At 39.6% G+C, this 14,754-nt stretch overlaps 1 protein-coding gene and 1 long non-coding RNA gene across 12 annotated transcripts in view; one reads left to right on the forward strand and one right to left on the reverse strand.

Moving 5' to 3' along the window:
- Positions 1 to 14,754, reverse strand: part of LOC131901988 (uncharacterized protein PF3D7_1120000-like) — a 76,883-nt gene that overhangs the window by 33,087 nt on the left and 29,042 nt on the right. For 6 of the 11 annotated variants that reach the window (XM_059253025.1, XM_059253032.1, XM_059253027.1 and 3 more), the window contains 4 exons: positions 13,073 to 13,109; positions 9,524 to 9,596; positions 3,254 to 3,493; positions 83 to 319 (listed from right to left, as the gene is read on the reverse strand). In XM_059253025.1, the coding sequence (XP_059109008.1) occupies positions 83 to 319; positions 3,254 to 3,493; positions 9,524 to 9,596; positions 13,073 to 13,109 (587 nt within the window). The remainder of the gene's footprint in view (positions 1 to 82; positions 320 to 3,253; positions 3,494 to 9,523; positions 9,597 to 13,072; positions 13,110 to 14,754) is intronic. The other 5 variants (XM_059253031.1, XM_059253030.1, XM_059253035.1 and 2 more) reach the window with 3 other exon arrangements.
- The window catches only part of LOC131901993 (uncharacterized), a 73,399-nt gene that overhangs the window by 32,967 nt on the left and 25,678 nt on the right, over positions 1 to 14,754 (forward strand). The window contains exon 2 of the long non-coding RNA XR_009376964.1: positions 3,788 to 3,855. This is a non-coding gene — a long non-coding RNA (uncharacterized LOC131901993). The remainder of the gene's footprint in view (positions 1 to 3,787; positions 3,856 to 14,754) is intronic.

The following is a 14,754-nucleotide window of genomic DNA, read 5'->3' on the forward strand; positions in this document are numbered from 1 at the left end:
CTTCAGAGATGGGCAGTCCAGACGCATCTTTTCCTACAAGCTCAAATATATGCAATTTTCAGATCAGAGGGAACAGAATTACCTTTAAGTATGCTTTCTCTTTGGGCTTACTGGGAATTGGCACTCTGTTAGAACAGATGTTGCTTTCAGACTTTTCATACATTTTACGCATTTTCTTCTTGAAATCTTTCCTGAGAATTTCGTTAAGACATGCATACTGGTGTGCACTCATCTGGGCCCACATCTCCTCCTTACTCTTTTTTTCAGAGAAATGTTCTGATTGTGTGGATGTGTATTCTTGTTTTGAGGACATTTTCTGCTGAGGAGAAGATGGAAGATTAATTTGATTTGTTTCAGTCTCAGTGTTCTTTATTTGGGGTGCTTGTATTTTAAAATGACTGTAACTTTACAAGACAAAGGTTATGGAGACAGTGAAGCAGAAAATAATTGGTAATTAACAGTTAAATTTATTCATATCTATGCGCAGCTACCCAAAAATCACTAGGCTATCATTAAAAGCTGAAATCATTTGTATTAGGTAAGAGCCTAGGACTTCTACATTCAGGGTTTCAGTGCTATTTACCAGGCACTACTTACTATACAGGAGAAAAATGATAACAGAGCAGAATATTAGCCAGACAAGTATCAGGGAACACTAAAGGGCAATGTCTTCAGGTTGTTCCACGAAGTCTGAGGCACCCAGAGTACTTGTAAGGCATACCTGAATTGCTACATGGGAGAATGATAGCTTTAGTTGCAAAATGCATATGTTCTCCAGAAGATATATTTGCAAGATACACTGAACATAACTAAAAAATGTGTGTGTGTGTGTGTGTGTGTGTGTGTGTGTGTGTGTGTGTGTGTTTGTAGTGTAGGCCTACAGCCTACAATTGTACAGCTACCTGATTTTTGACTAAGAGGCCAACCTTGTTGTAAAGACAGTATCTTTAACAAATGATGCTGGTCAAACAAGGAAGCTACATGTAGAAGAATAAAACTTGATTCTTATTACTTTACCTTGAACAAAACTCAAATCCATATATATCAAGGACCTTAATATAAGATCTGGTACCCTGAATTTGGTAGAAAAAAGAGTAGGAAATATACTTGAATTTATAGGCACTAGAATGGATTTTCTGAACAGATCCTGATAGTACAAGCATTAAGACAAACAAATGAGAAATGGGAACACATAAAACTAAAAAGTTTCTGCATAGAAAAGGACAACATAATTGGAGTAAAAAGGAAGCCTACAGAATGTGAAAAAATCTTGACCAGCTATCTGTCTGACAGAAGGCTTCTGTCTAGAATATGAAAAGAACTAACTAACTAACTAACTAACTAACTAACTAACTAACTAACTAACAAGTAAATACATAAACATCAGGGAAAGAAAGCAACCCAATTTAAAAAAATGAGGCATGGGACTAAACAAATAGTTTAGTTTTACTAAACAAATAGTTCCCAAAATATGGAAACTAAATGGTTGATAAAATTTTTTAAATGTTCAATATCCTTAGCCATCAGAAAAATACAAATTAAAACTACTTTGACATTTCATCTCCCCCCAGTCAGAGTGGCTAAGGTTCTTAAAATGACAACAAATGTTGGCATGGATGTGGGGAAAGAGGAACAGGTTTTCACAGCTGGTGGGAGTGCAAACTGGTGTAGCCAACTATGGAAATCAGTGTAGATATTCCTTGTAAACCTACAAATAAATTGATCACATAGTCCTTCTATATTAGTCCTTGAGCATCTATCCAAGGACTCTATATCCTTCTGCAGTGATACTTGCTCATCCATGTTCATTGCTGTCTTATTCCCAGTTTCCAGAAAAATGGAAACCACCTAGATGTTCATTAACTTATCAAAAGAGAATAAAATGTGGTGTATTTACATAATGGAATTTTATTCAGTTGATTAGAAAATTCAGTCCTAAAAGCCACACATAAAAGGATGAAGCTGGAAACCGTCATTCCAAGTGAGGTAGCCTAGACCCAGAAAGACAGTACTGCAAGTTTTCTCTTATTTGTAGATTATAAGCTTTGAATATGTAGATGTTCATGTTTCATTTGGAATCCCCATAGAGGACAACATTAAACTGACTCCTAATGACTTACCAATCTCTTTCATTAAGCCCATAGATTAGTGCCTCTACTAACCCTCATCAGAGAAGCTTCTTTTTGCAGTAGATGATGATTGACAGAGACCCACAACTGGTCTCTGCAGAATTCTCAGCCCTAAATGAAAACCTATCTTATACCCTCTCCTAAGGCTCAGGTATCATTGTAGAAGAGGGGGCAAAAAGACTGTAAGAGCCAGAAGTGGTGGATAACTGCAAGGAAGCGGTCTTTTCTGGACAAAACAGGGTATTTGCATGTATGAACGCCACAGCAGTTGCAGTAGCATGTGCAAGACCTGAAGAAGGGAGGTGAACCTGAAGTCCCACCCATACTGAGGAGGTATTGGCAATAATTGCTGCTAGGAGAGGGAGAGGGAGTTTTCTGTAAGGGTCTGTGTAGCCCCTGTTGGTGGACCGTGCTCCAGTAGGTGGTAACACAAATCCGATTCAATGGCATTTAGAGAAAAGCCTGAGGACAAAGGGAAGGGGGCTGTAGTCTGTGAGGAGCTGTGGGATGAGTGTGATCAAAATGCATCATATGAAATTCTCAATGAACTAAAAAAAGAAATGCAAACCTAGACACATTTCTGACACTTTTTAAGTAGATAGAGAAGAAAATTGAGAATTCAACTGTTCTCATACATATAACTTTAACTACAGAAATATGATGTCTTTTTATTTCAATTCAATAAAATTATATCTTTGAAGTGCATAAATGACTACAATTTGGGTTTACTATATTTAGGCATATGTCTAATATCAAATTTCCAATTACTTATGCTTTGGTTTACATACATCAAATGTCATTTCAACTGTAATGACCCCCAGTTCCCTCACTACTATTGTGTGGTTATTATCGTTTGTTTTTGTATTAGTGCTAGAATTCTTCTTTGTGTTTAAACCACGGCAGGTTTAAGATTTGTTATTTTCATAGCTTTAATTATTTGCATGTAAGGCTGGGAAGATGACTAACCAAAGTATTCCTGTGACTAAGAAAACAAGGAGATGTGAGGGCATGTCCAAGGCTGGGTTCTTTTGTTGGGAAACTCTGCAGTACCACAGAGAGACCCTCCACATCATCTTTCCCCCATCATGAAACAAGCACTTTTAAAATTAGTGGGAACTACTTACCATTGAGTGTGTTCTTCCTCCAGAGGTACTAGGTAGTAGTTCGTCATCAGATGTATCAGATTCAAAACCTTCTTTCATCTTCTCCTTGAATCTTTCTCTGAGGTACTGGTTAAGATATGAATACTGTGTTGCAACTATCCGTACCCATTTTTCTTCAATTGCGTCCTCAGAGGGAGGCTGAAGACCGACAGTTTTATATTCACTGTCACATTTAGTTTTTTCTTGGTCTTGAGTTATTTTCTGCATATAGGAAAGATGGAATATACATTTGCTCATATTTTTTTGTTTTGAGATGTATGTCTTCAAACAACTCTCTTTCCCTTAGTAGTCGTCAGATATCGACACAGAAAAAAATAGACACTACTAATTTAATAATTGTATATCCTTATAAATGCTTAGCTACTCACGATTACTGACCTATCATTAAGAAGTGAAAATAGTCACATCCACCCACACAGCTGCCATCTCAATACTCAAAGACCTACTCTGGACCTCAGTCTCTGACTTTATTTGTAAATCCTCTCTCTGCCATAGCCACACCCACAGCTGCCATCTCAGCACCCAAAGACCTACTCTGGACCCTCAGGCTCTGACTTCAGCTGGTGAGTACCTCCCTTACTCCCACCTCCCACCCCTACCATACCCACACTCATAGGCATAGCTCCAGACCATGGCTCACATTAGCTTTGCCTGATGAAGGTCCAGTCAAGTAGCTCATGCCCCAGCTTTGCCTGGCCTAACTGGCCACACAGCTCTGGCATTGGCCTTATCTAAGGCAGGCTAAAATCTGACATCAGACACACAACCAAAGAAGGAAGTCCATCTGCCCAGAGATTAACGAAATAGAAGCAAACAAAACCATTGAAAGAAGCAATGAATCTAAGAGCTGGTTCTTGACAGAGATATGGAATGAGATCTACATGAACAGCCTGGACATGAGTGGGGCTAATGAAGGGCGAGGGTCAAGGGAAAGAGAGCTTGGGGGAGCGGGAGATCCCAGCTGGATCAACAACAGACAGGGAGAACAAGGAATAGGAGACCATGGTAAATGAAGACCACATGAGAATAGGAAGAAGCAAAGTGCTAGAGAGGCCCACAGAAATCCACAAAGATACCCCCACAACAGACTGCTGGCAATGGTCGAGATACAGCCCGAACCGACCTACTCTGGTGATGGGATGGCCAAACACCCTAATTGTCGTGCTAGAAACCTCATCCAACTACTGAGAGATCTGGATGCAGAGATCCATGGCTAGGCCCCGGGTGGATCTCTGGGAGTCCAATTAGCGAGAAAGAGGAGGGTTTATATGAGCGAGAATTGTTGAGACCAAGGTTGGATAAAGCACAGAGACAAATAGCCAAACGAACGGAAACACATGAAATATGAACCAATGGCTGAGGGGTCACCAACTGAATCAGGCCCTCTGAATGGGTGAGACAGTTGATTGGCTTGATCTGTTTGGGAGGCATCCAGGCAGTGGGACCGGGTCCTGTGCTCATTGCATGAGTGGGCTGTTTGAAACCTGGGGCCTATGCAGGATCGCTTGGCTCGGCCTGAGAAGAGGGGACTGGACCTACCTGGACTGAGTCTACCAGGTTGATCTCAGTCTGCGGTGGGGGGGGGGGTTGGGGGCGCTGGGGGGAAGGTGAGGGGGGCGGGAGGGGGGAGAACAAGGGAATCCGTGGCTGATATGTAGAACTGAATTGTATTGCAAAGTAAAAAATACATAAATAAAAAATAAAAGTAGATTCAATTAAAAAAAAAAAAAGAAGAAGAAGAGAAATCAACAGACCTTTGCCCAACAAACTGAAAGAAGGAAAGAGGTAAACAGAGAGTCGTTACAACAGACACCAAGAAATTCAGAACATAATAAAGGAATGCTTTCAAAGCCTTTGTTCTAAGAATAGAGAGGTGGCTCAGAAGTTAAGAGCACCTGTTGCTATTCCAGAAGTTCTGGGGTTCCATTCCCAGCACCTGCATGGTGGCTCACAGCAGTCTGTGACTCCAGTCCCAGGGGCTTTAGTGCCCTCTCCTGGCCTCCATGGATATTGTATGCACATAGTGCACAGATATACATATAGGCAAAAGACTCATGCATATAAAAATACTAAGAAATGAGGTGGTCAAAATTATTTTAAAAACATGTCCTCTATAAAATTGGAAATTCTAAAAGAAATGCACCAATTTCCAGGTTCATCCAAACCACCAAAATATTAATCCAAATGAGATCAACAACCTAAACAGACCCATAACAAATGAGAAAATTAAAAGAAGTAATAAAAATTTTTCTGACTAAAAAAAAAAAAAAAAAAGCCCAGGCTCAGGTGGATTCACATCAGAATCCCACCACACTTTTTTTTTATCATCTTTTAAAAATAATTTTTATTATTTAAAATCATTTTTAAATTCAAATATATTTTGATCATATTCTTCCCCTCCCTAAAATTTGTCCAGATCCTTGCCTACACCCTACCCACCCAACTTTTAAGTTCTTCCCTAAAAAACAAGACAAAACCTAATAAAACAACACAGCGCCAATAATTTATAAAACAAAGTACAGTATCACTGAGAAAAAAACAACAACAAAATACCAAACTATAAACAAATAAAATCACATACAGGAAAAACTGTGGAGTCCATTATTTGTTGGTCAAGTACTCCTGAACATGAGATCTGCCCTGGAGTAGTGGATATATCATTGTCCTTGCATTGGAGAAAAATTGATTTTCTCTCTCCAGCAGGTATAAATGACAGTTCCATCGTTAACTTTTAGCCTACTGGCTAGGTTTTTCATTCATTCATTCATTCATTCATTCATTCAATCATCATTAGAAAATATAACAAAATAAAATATAACAAGACAAAACAAAAATGATCACATCAAAGTCAGAAAAGACAGATGATAGTATACTTGAGTGACCCCAAAGATTCAACCAAGGAACTGATACAGCTTATAAACACCTTCAGCAACATAGCAGGATACAAGATAACTCAAACAAATCAGTAGCCCTCCTATATACAATTGACAAACAGGCTGAGAAGGAAATCAGAGATACATCACCCTTTACAATAGCCACAAATGATATAAAATACCTTGGGGTAACACTAACCAAGCAAGTGAAGGACCTATATGACAAGAACTTTAAGTCCCTGAAGAAAGAAATTGAAGAACATGTCAGAAAATGGAAAGATCTTCCATGCTCATGGATAGGCAGGATTAACATAGTAAAAATGGCAATCCTACCAAAAGCAATCTACAGATTCAATGCAATCCCCATCAAAATACCAACACAATTCTTCACAGACCTGGAAAGAATAATACTCAACTTCATATGGAAAAACAAAAAACTCAGGATAGCCAAAAGAATCCTGTACAATAAAACAACCTCTGGAGGCATCACAATCCCTGACCTCAAGCTCTACTATTAGAGCTACAGTAATAAAAACAGCTTGGCATAAAAACCGACATGTGGAACAATGGAATTGAATGGAAGACCCTGACATTAATCTGCACACCCATGAACATATAATTTTTGACAAAGAAGCCAAAACTGTACAATGGAAAAAGAAAGCATCTTCAACAAATGGTGCTGGCATAACTGGATATCAACGTCCATATCTGTCACCGTTGACAAAACTTAAGTCCAAGTGGATCAAAGACCTCAACATAAATCCAGCCACTCTGAACCTGATAGAAGAGAAAGTAGGAAGTAGTCTTGAATGCATAGGCATAGGGGATCACTTCCTAAATATAACACCAGTAGCACAGACACTGAGAAAAACAATCAATCAATGGGACCTCTTGAAACTGAGAAGCTTTTGTAGAGCAAAGGATATGGTCAACAAGGCAAAGCGACAGCCTACAGAATGGGAAAAGGTCTTCACCAACCCCACATCTGACAGAGGGCTGACATCCAGAATATATAAAGAACTCAAGAAATTAGACATCAAAATGCCCAACAGTCCAATTAAGAAATGGGCTATAGAACTAAACAGAGAATTCTCAACAGTGGAAGCTCAAACGGCTGAAAGACATTTAAGGAATTGCTCAACATCCTTAATCATCAGGGAAATGCAAATCAAAACGACTCTAAGATACCACCTTACACCTGTCAGAATGGCTATGATCAAAACCACTGAAGACAGCTTATGCTGGAGAGGATGTGGAGCTAGGGGAACTCTCTTCCACTGCTGGTGGGAATGCAAGCTTGTACAACCACTTTGGAAATCAATATGGTGCTTTCTTAGAAAATTGGGAATCAATCTCCCCCAAGATCCAGCTATACCACTCTTGGGCATATACCCAAGGAATGCTCAATCATACCACAAGGGCACTTGTTCAGCTATGTTCATATCAGCATTGTTTGTAATAGCCAGAACCTGGAAACAACCTAGATGCCCTTCAACTGAAGAATGGATAAATAAAATGTGGTACATATACACAATGGAATACTACTCAGCAGAGAAAAACAATGACATCATGAGGTTTGCAGGCAAATGGATGGATCTAGAAAAAATCATCCTGAGTGAGGTAACCCAGACTCAGAAAGACAAACATGGTATGTACTCACTCATAGGAGGATACTAGATGTAAAACAAAGATGACTAGACTGCTACTCACAACTCCAGGGAGGCTACCTAGAAAACAGGACCCCAAGAAAGACACAGGGATCACCCAATGACAGAGAAATGGAAGAGATCTACATGAACAACCTGGACGTGAGTGGGGGTAATGAAGGGCAAGGGTCAAGGGAAAGAGAGCGTAAGGGAGCGGGAGATCCCAGCTGGATCAAGAACAGAGAGGGAGAACAAGGCATAAGAGACCATGATAAATGAAGACCACATGAGAATAGGAAGAAGCAAAGTGCTAGACAGGTCCACAGAAATCCACAAGGATACCTCCACAATAGACTACTGGCAGTGGTCGAGAGAAAGCCCAAACTGACCTACTCTGGTGATAGGATGGCCAAACACCTTAATTGTTGAGCTAGAAATCTCATCCAATGACTGAGGTAACCAGATGCAGAGATCCACGGCCAGGCCCCAAGTGGAGCTCCAGGAGTCCAATTGGTGAGAAAGAGGAGGGTTTGTATGAGTGAAAATTGTTGAGACCAAGGTTGGAAAAAGCACAGGGACAAATAGCCAAATGAATGGGAACACATGAACTATGAACCAATAGCTGAGGAGCCCCCAACTGGATCAGGCCCTCTGGATAAGTGAGACAGTTGATTAGCTTGATCTGTTTGGGAGGCATCCAGGCAGTGGGACCGGGTCCTGTGCTCATTGCATGAGCTGGCTGTTCGAAACCTGGGGCTTATGCAGGGTGTCTTGGCTAGGCCTGGGAGGAGGGGACTGGACCTCCCTGGACTGAATCTACCAAGTTGAACTCAATCCTCAGGAGTCTTTGCCCTGGAAGAGATGGGAATGGGGGGTGGGCTGGGAGGAAGGGGGGGGAGGAGGGGGGAGAACAAGGGAATTCGTGGCTGATATGTAAAATTAAATTATAAAATAAAAAAGAAAAAAAATAAAAGCCTTCTTCTATTTCAAATCCTAGAATGTAAGTATATATTATTTTTAAATCAAAACTTAAATGTTACTATATAGTTTGAATCATCGTTTCCAAAACTGGTGGCTAATTGGGGAAAATCACATATTTTTTAACTAAATGAAGAGTTTTAAATATATTCTTAATGGAATCAAATGAAAACATGGTGCAAACTCTCCATAATGCAAATTTTGATGAACAGATTACACATGTCTAAATTTCCACAATTTCTTGTTAGTCTGAATACAGAAGCAAAAACAGAAATATAGGAGATGCTCTCTCCTATATATATGGTGCTAAAATAGGAACATAGAACATACCTGCATTTATGCTAAAAGTAAAGGCAACTGGGAGACTCCCAGATCACTGAAATCACTAACCGGAACCATTATGTATTTAGGTGTATTGCCAGAGCTGTGTTTTAAAATCACTCCAATGTTCATTTATTTCTGCAAACAATCCTCGGGCAAACATCAAACATCTTCTACTATCGGAGACCAGCACTCAATCTTCTACCACTATGTGTTTCCAGGCCATTCTCTTCATTGGCCACCACAACCTGAAGGGACTTGCTGCTTACTTGAAGGTTAAGGAAAGGAACTTTCATACATATAAAATGGATGCCAACCCAGACCAACTTTCTATATGAAACTGTGATAGGTAGACTACTGCTGCATTTTAACAAAAATCATAAAAAAATAAATTTCACTAAGGTGCCTTTTACCTTAACAACAGAGGTACTGTCATTGTCTTCTATTGTAGTCCCAGGGACATCAGGATCAGGTTTGTGAGAGAGCCTTTAGGAAAAAAAAATGCAATAATGGCAGGATTTGGTCATCTGAGAAACTCTGGAGAAAAGATCCAGTACTAATGTATTAAGTGACATTTCTACATTTATGTAATTCAAAGTCATCCTATGTTTTAAAACTTTTGGTTGACTTTGTGAGCTTTAACTTATTTCAATCTATAAACCATTCAACAAAGACTCACTGATAGTCCCAGTCTTTTAAAAAAGTCAGCAGCTTAGGAGATGGCTCAGAAAATAAGAGTGCTTGCTGCCTACACACAAGGACTTGGGTTTAAATCTGCATCATACGTGTAAAAAAACTGGGCATGCCCTATAACAAAACTTCTTTCTAAAATTCCAAAAACAGTTTTTCTTTGAAAGTTAACAACCTCATTTTCTGAGAGTCACTTTTCCTCCCCTGTGAATAGAAACATAAATCCATAATCCAAAATCATGAGAGTTCTCATGTTGATTCTAGAGTCAGGCAGACTAGGGAAAGCACAGTAGGAATAAAAACATCTTGTTAGAGTTTTAGGAATTAAGTCTGTACTCCATTTCTTTTTACTAGCACATTCATGTTTATGTGTCACGTATTATGTAACAATACAAAATTCCATTGGTTTGACAGGATGTTTCAATAGCTGTTTCACTTGGCATCAAGCCTGATGACCTGAGTTTGAGCCCACTCACATGGTAGAAAGAGAAATACAAATCCCGTTATTGTCCTTTGATTTACACACACACACACACACACACACACACACACACACACTGTGTCATGTCCAAAACATTGAAAATAAGTAAAACATTTTAATCAAAAATAGCATGTCATTAACATTCTTATTTGCAGGAACCTTGTATGCTGTCACATTTAGGATTTGATCTTTTCTCTTCAGGAACTTGACCTTTAAACTGTGTACTACTGTGTTTCACAATAGACATATGAGAGCTGGTAGGTTTAATGACTGGCAATAGTAGACAGTGACTTGGTGATGATGCTCTTTCTTTGACCCTTCCATTGTGGCAATTTGATGTTTCAAATCTGATAAATAAAAACATTTTGAAAAAAAACTGGGCATGCATTTGCAGCCCTAGGTCTGTGGGTGGCAGAGAAAGGGCATCATGGGGGCTTGTTGGCTGCAAGTCTAGCTCCAAGTTCTTGAGAGACCTTATATCAAGTGGAAAAGATAGAGAATGATAGAGCAAGATACCAATATCCTCCTCTTACCTCTAAGCCTGCACACAGACATATGCAACACACACACACACACAGACACAGAGACAGAGAGACAGAGACAGAGACAGAGAGACAGAGACAGAGAGACAGAGACAGAGAGACAGAGACAGAGAGAGACACAGACAGAGAGAGACACAGACAGAGAGAGACACAGAGAGAGAGAGTCAATCACCAATATATTGACTTTTGCCTGTACAAATTGCCTCTCTTAAAGTTGGAGCTGATAATTCCCCTAACGAGTACATACATTTGCTACCTGAACTGAAATGAATCCACTGCTAAAACAAGACAGAAGGTTGTCGGCACCTTTCCCAGTGGCTGACTCTGGTTGAAGACTAAGCACTCTATGCCTTGTCCATTGTCTACACCTGGGCGAAGACTAATTATTTATGTAAACTGATAAAGAGTATTGGGTACCGAAAGCATATCTGCTACAGAGACCTCTTTAAGGGGTTCAAATCACATTCACATCTTTGTGTGTGTGTGTGTGTGTGTGTGTGTGTGTTTGCACATGTGTATAGATACATGTGCTGGTGTTTGTGTGTGTGTGGAGGACAGTGGACATCAGTGTGCTTCCTCCTCGGGTGCCATCCACCATACACAGGTGTCTCACTGCACCAGGAAACAAATCCATTATTCTATTTGGTTTTCAGCAAGTGATCGGAATAACTGTAAGTCTGACTCCCCAGTGATGGATGGACAAGCGTGTGCAATCACGCCTGGGCTTTTATTTGTGTGCTTGAATCAGTGTCTCATGTTTAGAGAAGATGCACTTCACTGACAGGGCTGTCTCCCCAGCCCCAAACTGGGACCTTTCAACAGACACCTTGACATTTTCAGGTCCTCCAACTAGGCAGTCTAAACAGCAACACATTTTCAGGACTCTCTTTAATTCCCGGTTTTAATGTGCTTTTGTGATCATTTTAGTGTCTCTAAACTTGAGTTTCCCTGTTATCCTTGTCACATCTGCCACACACCCCATTGTTTTCACCGCTTTTCTAGAACCCTCGCTGCTACCCAAACTAATGTTCTTCAAGCTCCACTTTCCACTGTAAACTCAGTCCCATCCTCCTTTAGGAGGTTAACCTGCTAAGCCCACACTTACCTCCTCCATGGGTTTCATTTCCTGTGCTCTCCCATTTTATTACTAAACACTCACACACCTGTAGATAAATGAGGAGACTACCAGCTGGGTTTTCAGACTACCAGCTTTACAACTCAGAAGCTAGAGTAAAATCTCATTTGTGACATGTGCTCTGTCGACATAAATTACTTTCATGTTTGAACTTCAGGCCTCCCCAATGGAAACATCACTTGGGAAGGAAATGAAACACAAGGAATACTAACACGTATTCTAAGAGTCCTTAAAATCCTGAAATTCTAGATGTTTTTAATCTGTGTACTGATGAAAATGAATATTTAATTCTCAAAAATGAAAAAAATAGAAAAGAAAAATGCTTTTTAAAAAAACCAAGGAAGGGTGTGGTTCTAGAAACAGAAATCTACAACATTAGTAAGTAATCAATTACAAATATCCTTTAAGTCAAAAGTTAGTACTTAATGCCTTTAATCCCAGAACTCGGAAGGCAGAAGATAATGTATTTCTATGATTTTTGAGTCCATCCTTTGTTACAAAATGAGTTCTAGGCCATCTAGGGATATTTAGAGAACCCTCTTTCTCTTAAAAAAAATAAACAACTCCTCTAAGCTAATGCTAACTAGTATTCATAGGCCATGATCTACATGGCCTATGTAGATCTACATATAATCTACATATTGATACTCTTCATTCATCTACAAAGGTCACCTGATTCTTCCCATGTAAAAGCTATGAACGTCTGCCATATCTGCCTTAAAAACTTCAGCGATAAAACATGAGGTGTTAGATCCAACTGCAGTTGTCAAAATTATTCACATAGGCTGTCTGGCTATGTAACCCAGCTTCTGAGGATAGACCACAGCCAAGTCACACAACTTAACTTTCTGAATTGATATGAGGTGGTTCTGCACTTTGATCTGTACAGAAGGGCAAGAGATGCAGTGCAGAGCCAGGACCATAGACCAAATAATCAGGGCAGCAGTTGTCTAAGCAGTTCTAAAGAGGGTTTAGTAACATAGATACTTTGCAAACTGGCTGTGGACACAGCAAGCATTGAACACATAGTATTGTGTCTATCTCAAGGTACACTCAATAACAATACTTCCTTATCTTTGGACTCATGACATATTTTTAATTTATATAGTCTTACCTGGATAAAGGCTTCTGTTCGATATTGTTATCCACTTCTAAATATAAATGAAAAATATATTTTATAACAATATATTGTTATATCTATAGGCTACCTGCAGATCTTTTTCTGATCTCTTTGTTCTCCCAGACCAAATCCTTCAGTCTTATCCTTAGTGATACAAGAGAACTAGCTCCAGGGTCTCATCCTCCCACCCCACCCCATCTATATCTTCTGTGGATCCCATAGACTATCCACTCCTAACATCCTTCCCCAATTCATTGTACCCCAGCCCTCAACTTAAGCAGGTGCCTCCTATTGAGATACAGGCCACACCTGCCAGAAAACTAGGTAGGCTGCCCACAGACCTTCTCAGCTCTCTCTCTCTCTCTCTCTCTCTCTCTCTCTCTCTCTCTCTCTCTCTCCCTCTCTCTCCCTCTCCCTCTCCCTCTCCCTCTCCCTCTCTCTTTTTCTCTTTCTCTTTCTCTTTCTCTTTCTCTTTCTCTTTTCCTCTAGACCTAATCACTCAGTCTCTTCTTCAGAACATCAACAGATCACAAACTACAGCCTCCTTTCCTCCCAGCCCACCTCTCCTGTGGAACCCATAGACAATCTCCTCCTAACCTCACTCCCCCCAACTCATCATTGCATTCCAGTATCCAATACCAGCAGTCATTCCCTGTGAATACACCAGCTGAGCAGGCCTGTAAAACAGGCAATACACAGCTATCACACTCTATGAAAATCCAGAAAAGAAACAAACAAACGAACAAAACCAACAACATAACACCTACCCAATTGACAAACCCAGACATCAACACCTAGACCTATAATCATCCCAAACCCGGATGCCTAGATGTTAGCATTAGAACACGTTCAATAACAGCCAGGGCAATATATCCCCACCAGTGCTCAGCTATCCTACCGCAGTGGGCACTGAATATTCCAACATAACTGAAGCACAAGATAAAGACCTTGCAAGCAACCATATGAAGATGACAGAGGTCCTTAAAGAGTAAATGAATGAAGCCTTTAAAGAAATCTAGGAAAATGCAAACAATTGGAAGACAAGAATAAATCCCCTAAAGAAAACCAGGGGAAAATACAAAAAAAAAAAAAAAAACACTTAAAGAAAAAAATATAAAACTGTTCAAGACCTAAAAATGAAAATAGAAGCAATAAATAAAACACAAACTGAGAGAATTCTACAAATAAAATTTTTAGGAATTTGAACAGGAACTACCAACAGAATACAAGAGATGGAAGAAAGAATCTCAAGCATTGAAGATACAATATAAGAAATGGATAGACCAGTCCAAAAATGTTAAACCTAACATATTCCTGATACAAAACATCCAGGAAATATGGAACACTATGAAAAGACCACACCTACAAATAATAGGAATAGAGTTTGGAGAAGAATCCCAGGTCAAAGGCCTGGAAAATATTTTTAAAAAATCATAGAAGAAAATTTTCCTAATATAAAGAAGAAGATGCTTATAAGGGTATAAACAGCAAACAGAACACCATATAGATTGTCATACAATAATCAAAACACTAAATAAACCAAACAAAGACAGAACATTACAACTTACAAGGGAAGAAACCAAGTACCATATCAGGGAAGACTTATTAGAATTGTACCTGAATTCTCAACGAAGTCTCTAAAAGCCAGAAGGGCCTGGACAGATGTCCTGCAGATC

This window comes from Peromyscus eremicus, unplaced genomic scaffold (genome assembly GCF_949786415.1).
Source record: "Peromyscus eremicus unplaced genomic scaffold, PerEre_H2_v1 PerEre#2#unplaced_1054, whole genome shotgun sequence".
Classification (NCBI taxonomy): domain Eukaryota; kingdom Metazoa; phylum Chordata; class Mammalia; order Rodentia; family Cricetidae; genus Peromyscus; species Peromyscus eremicus.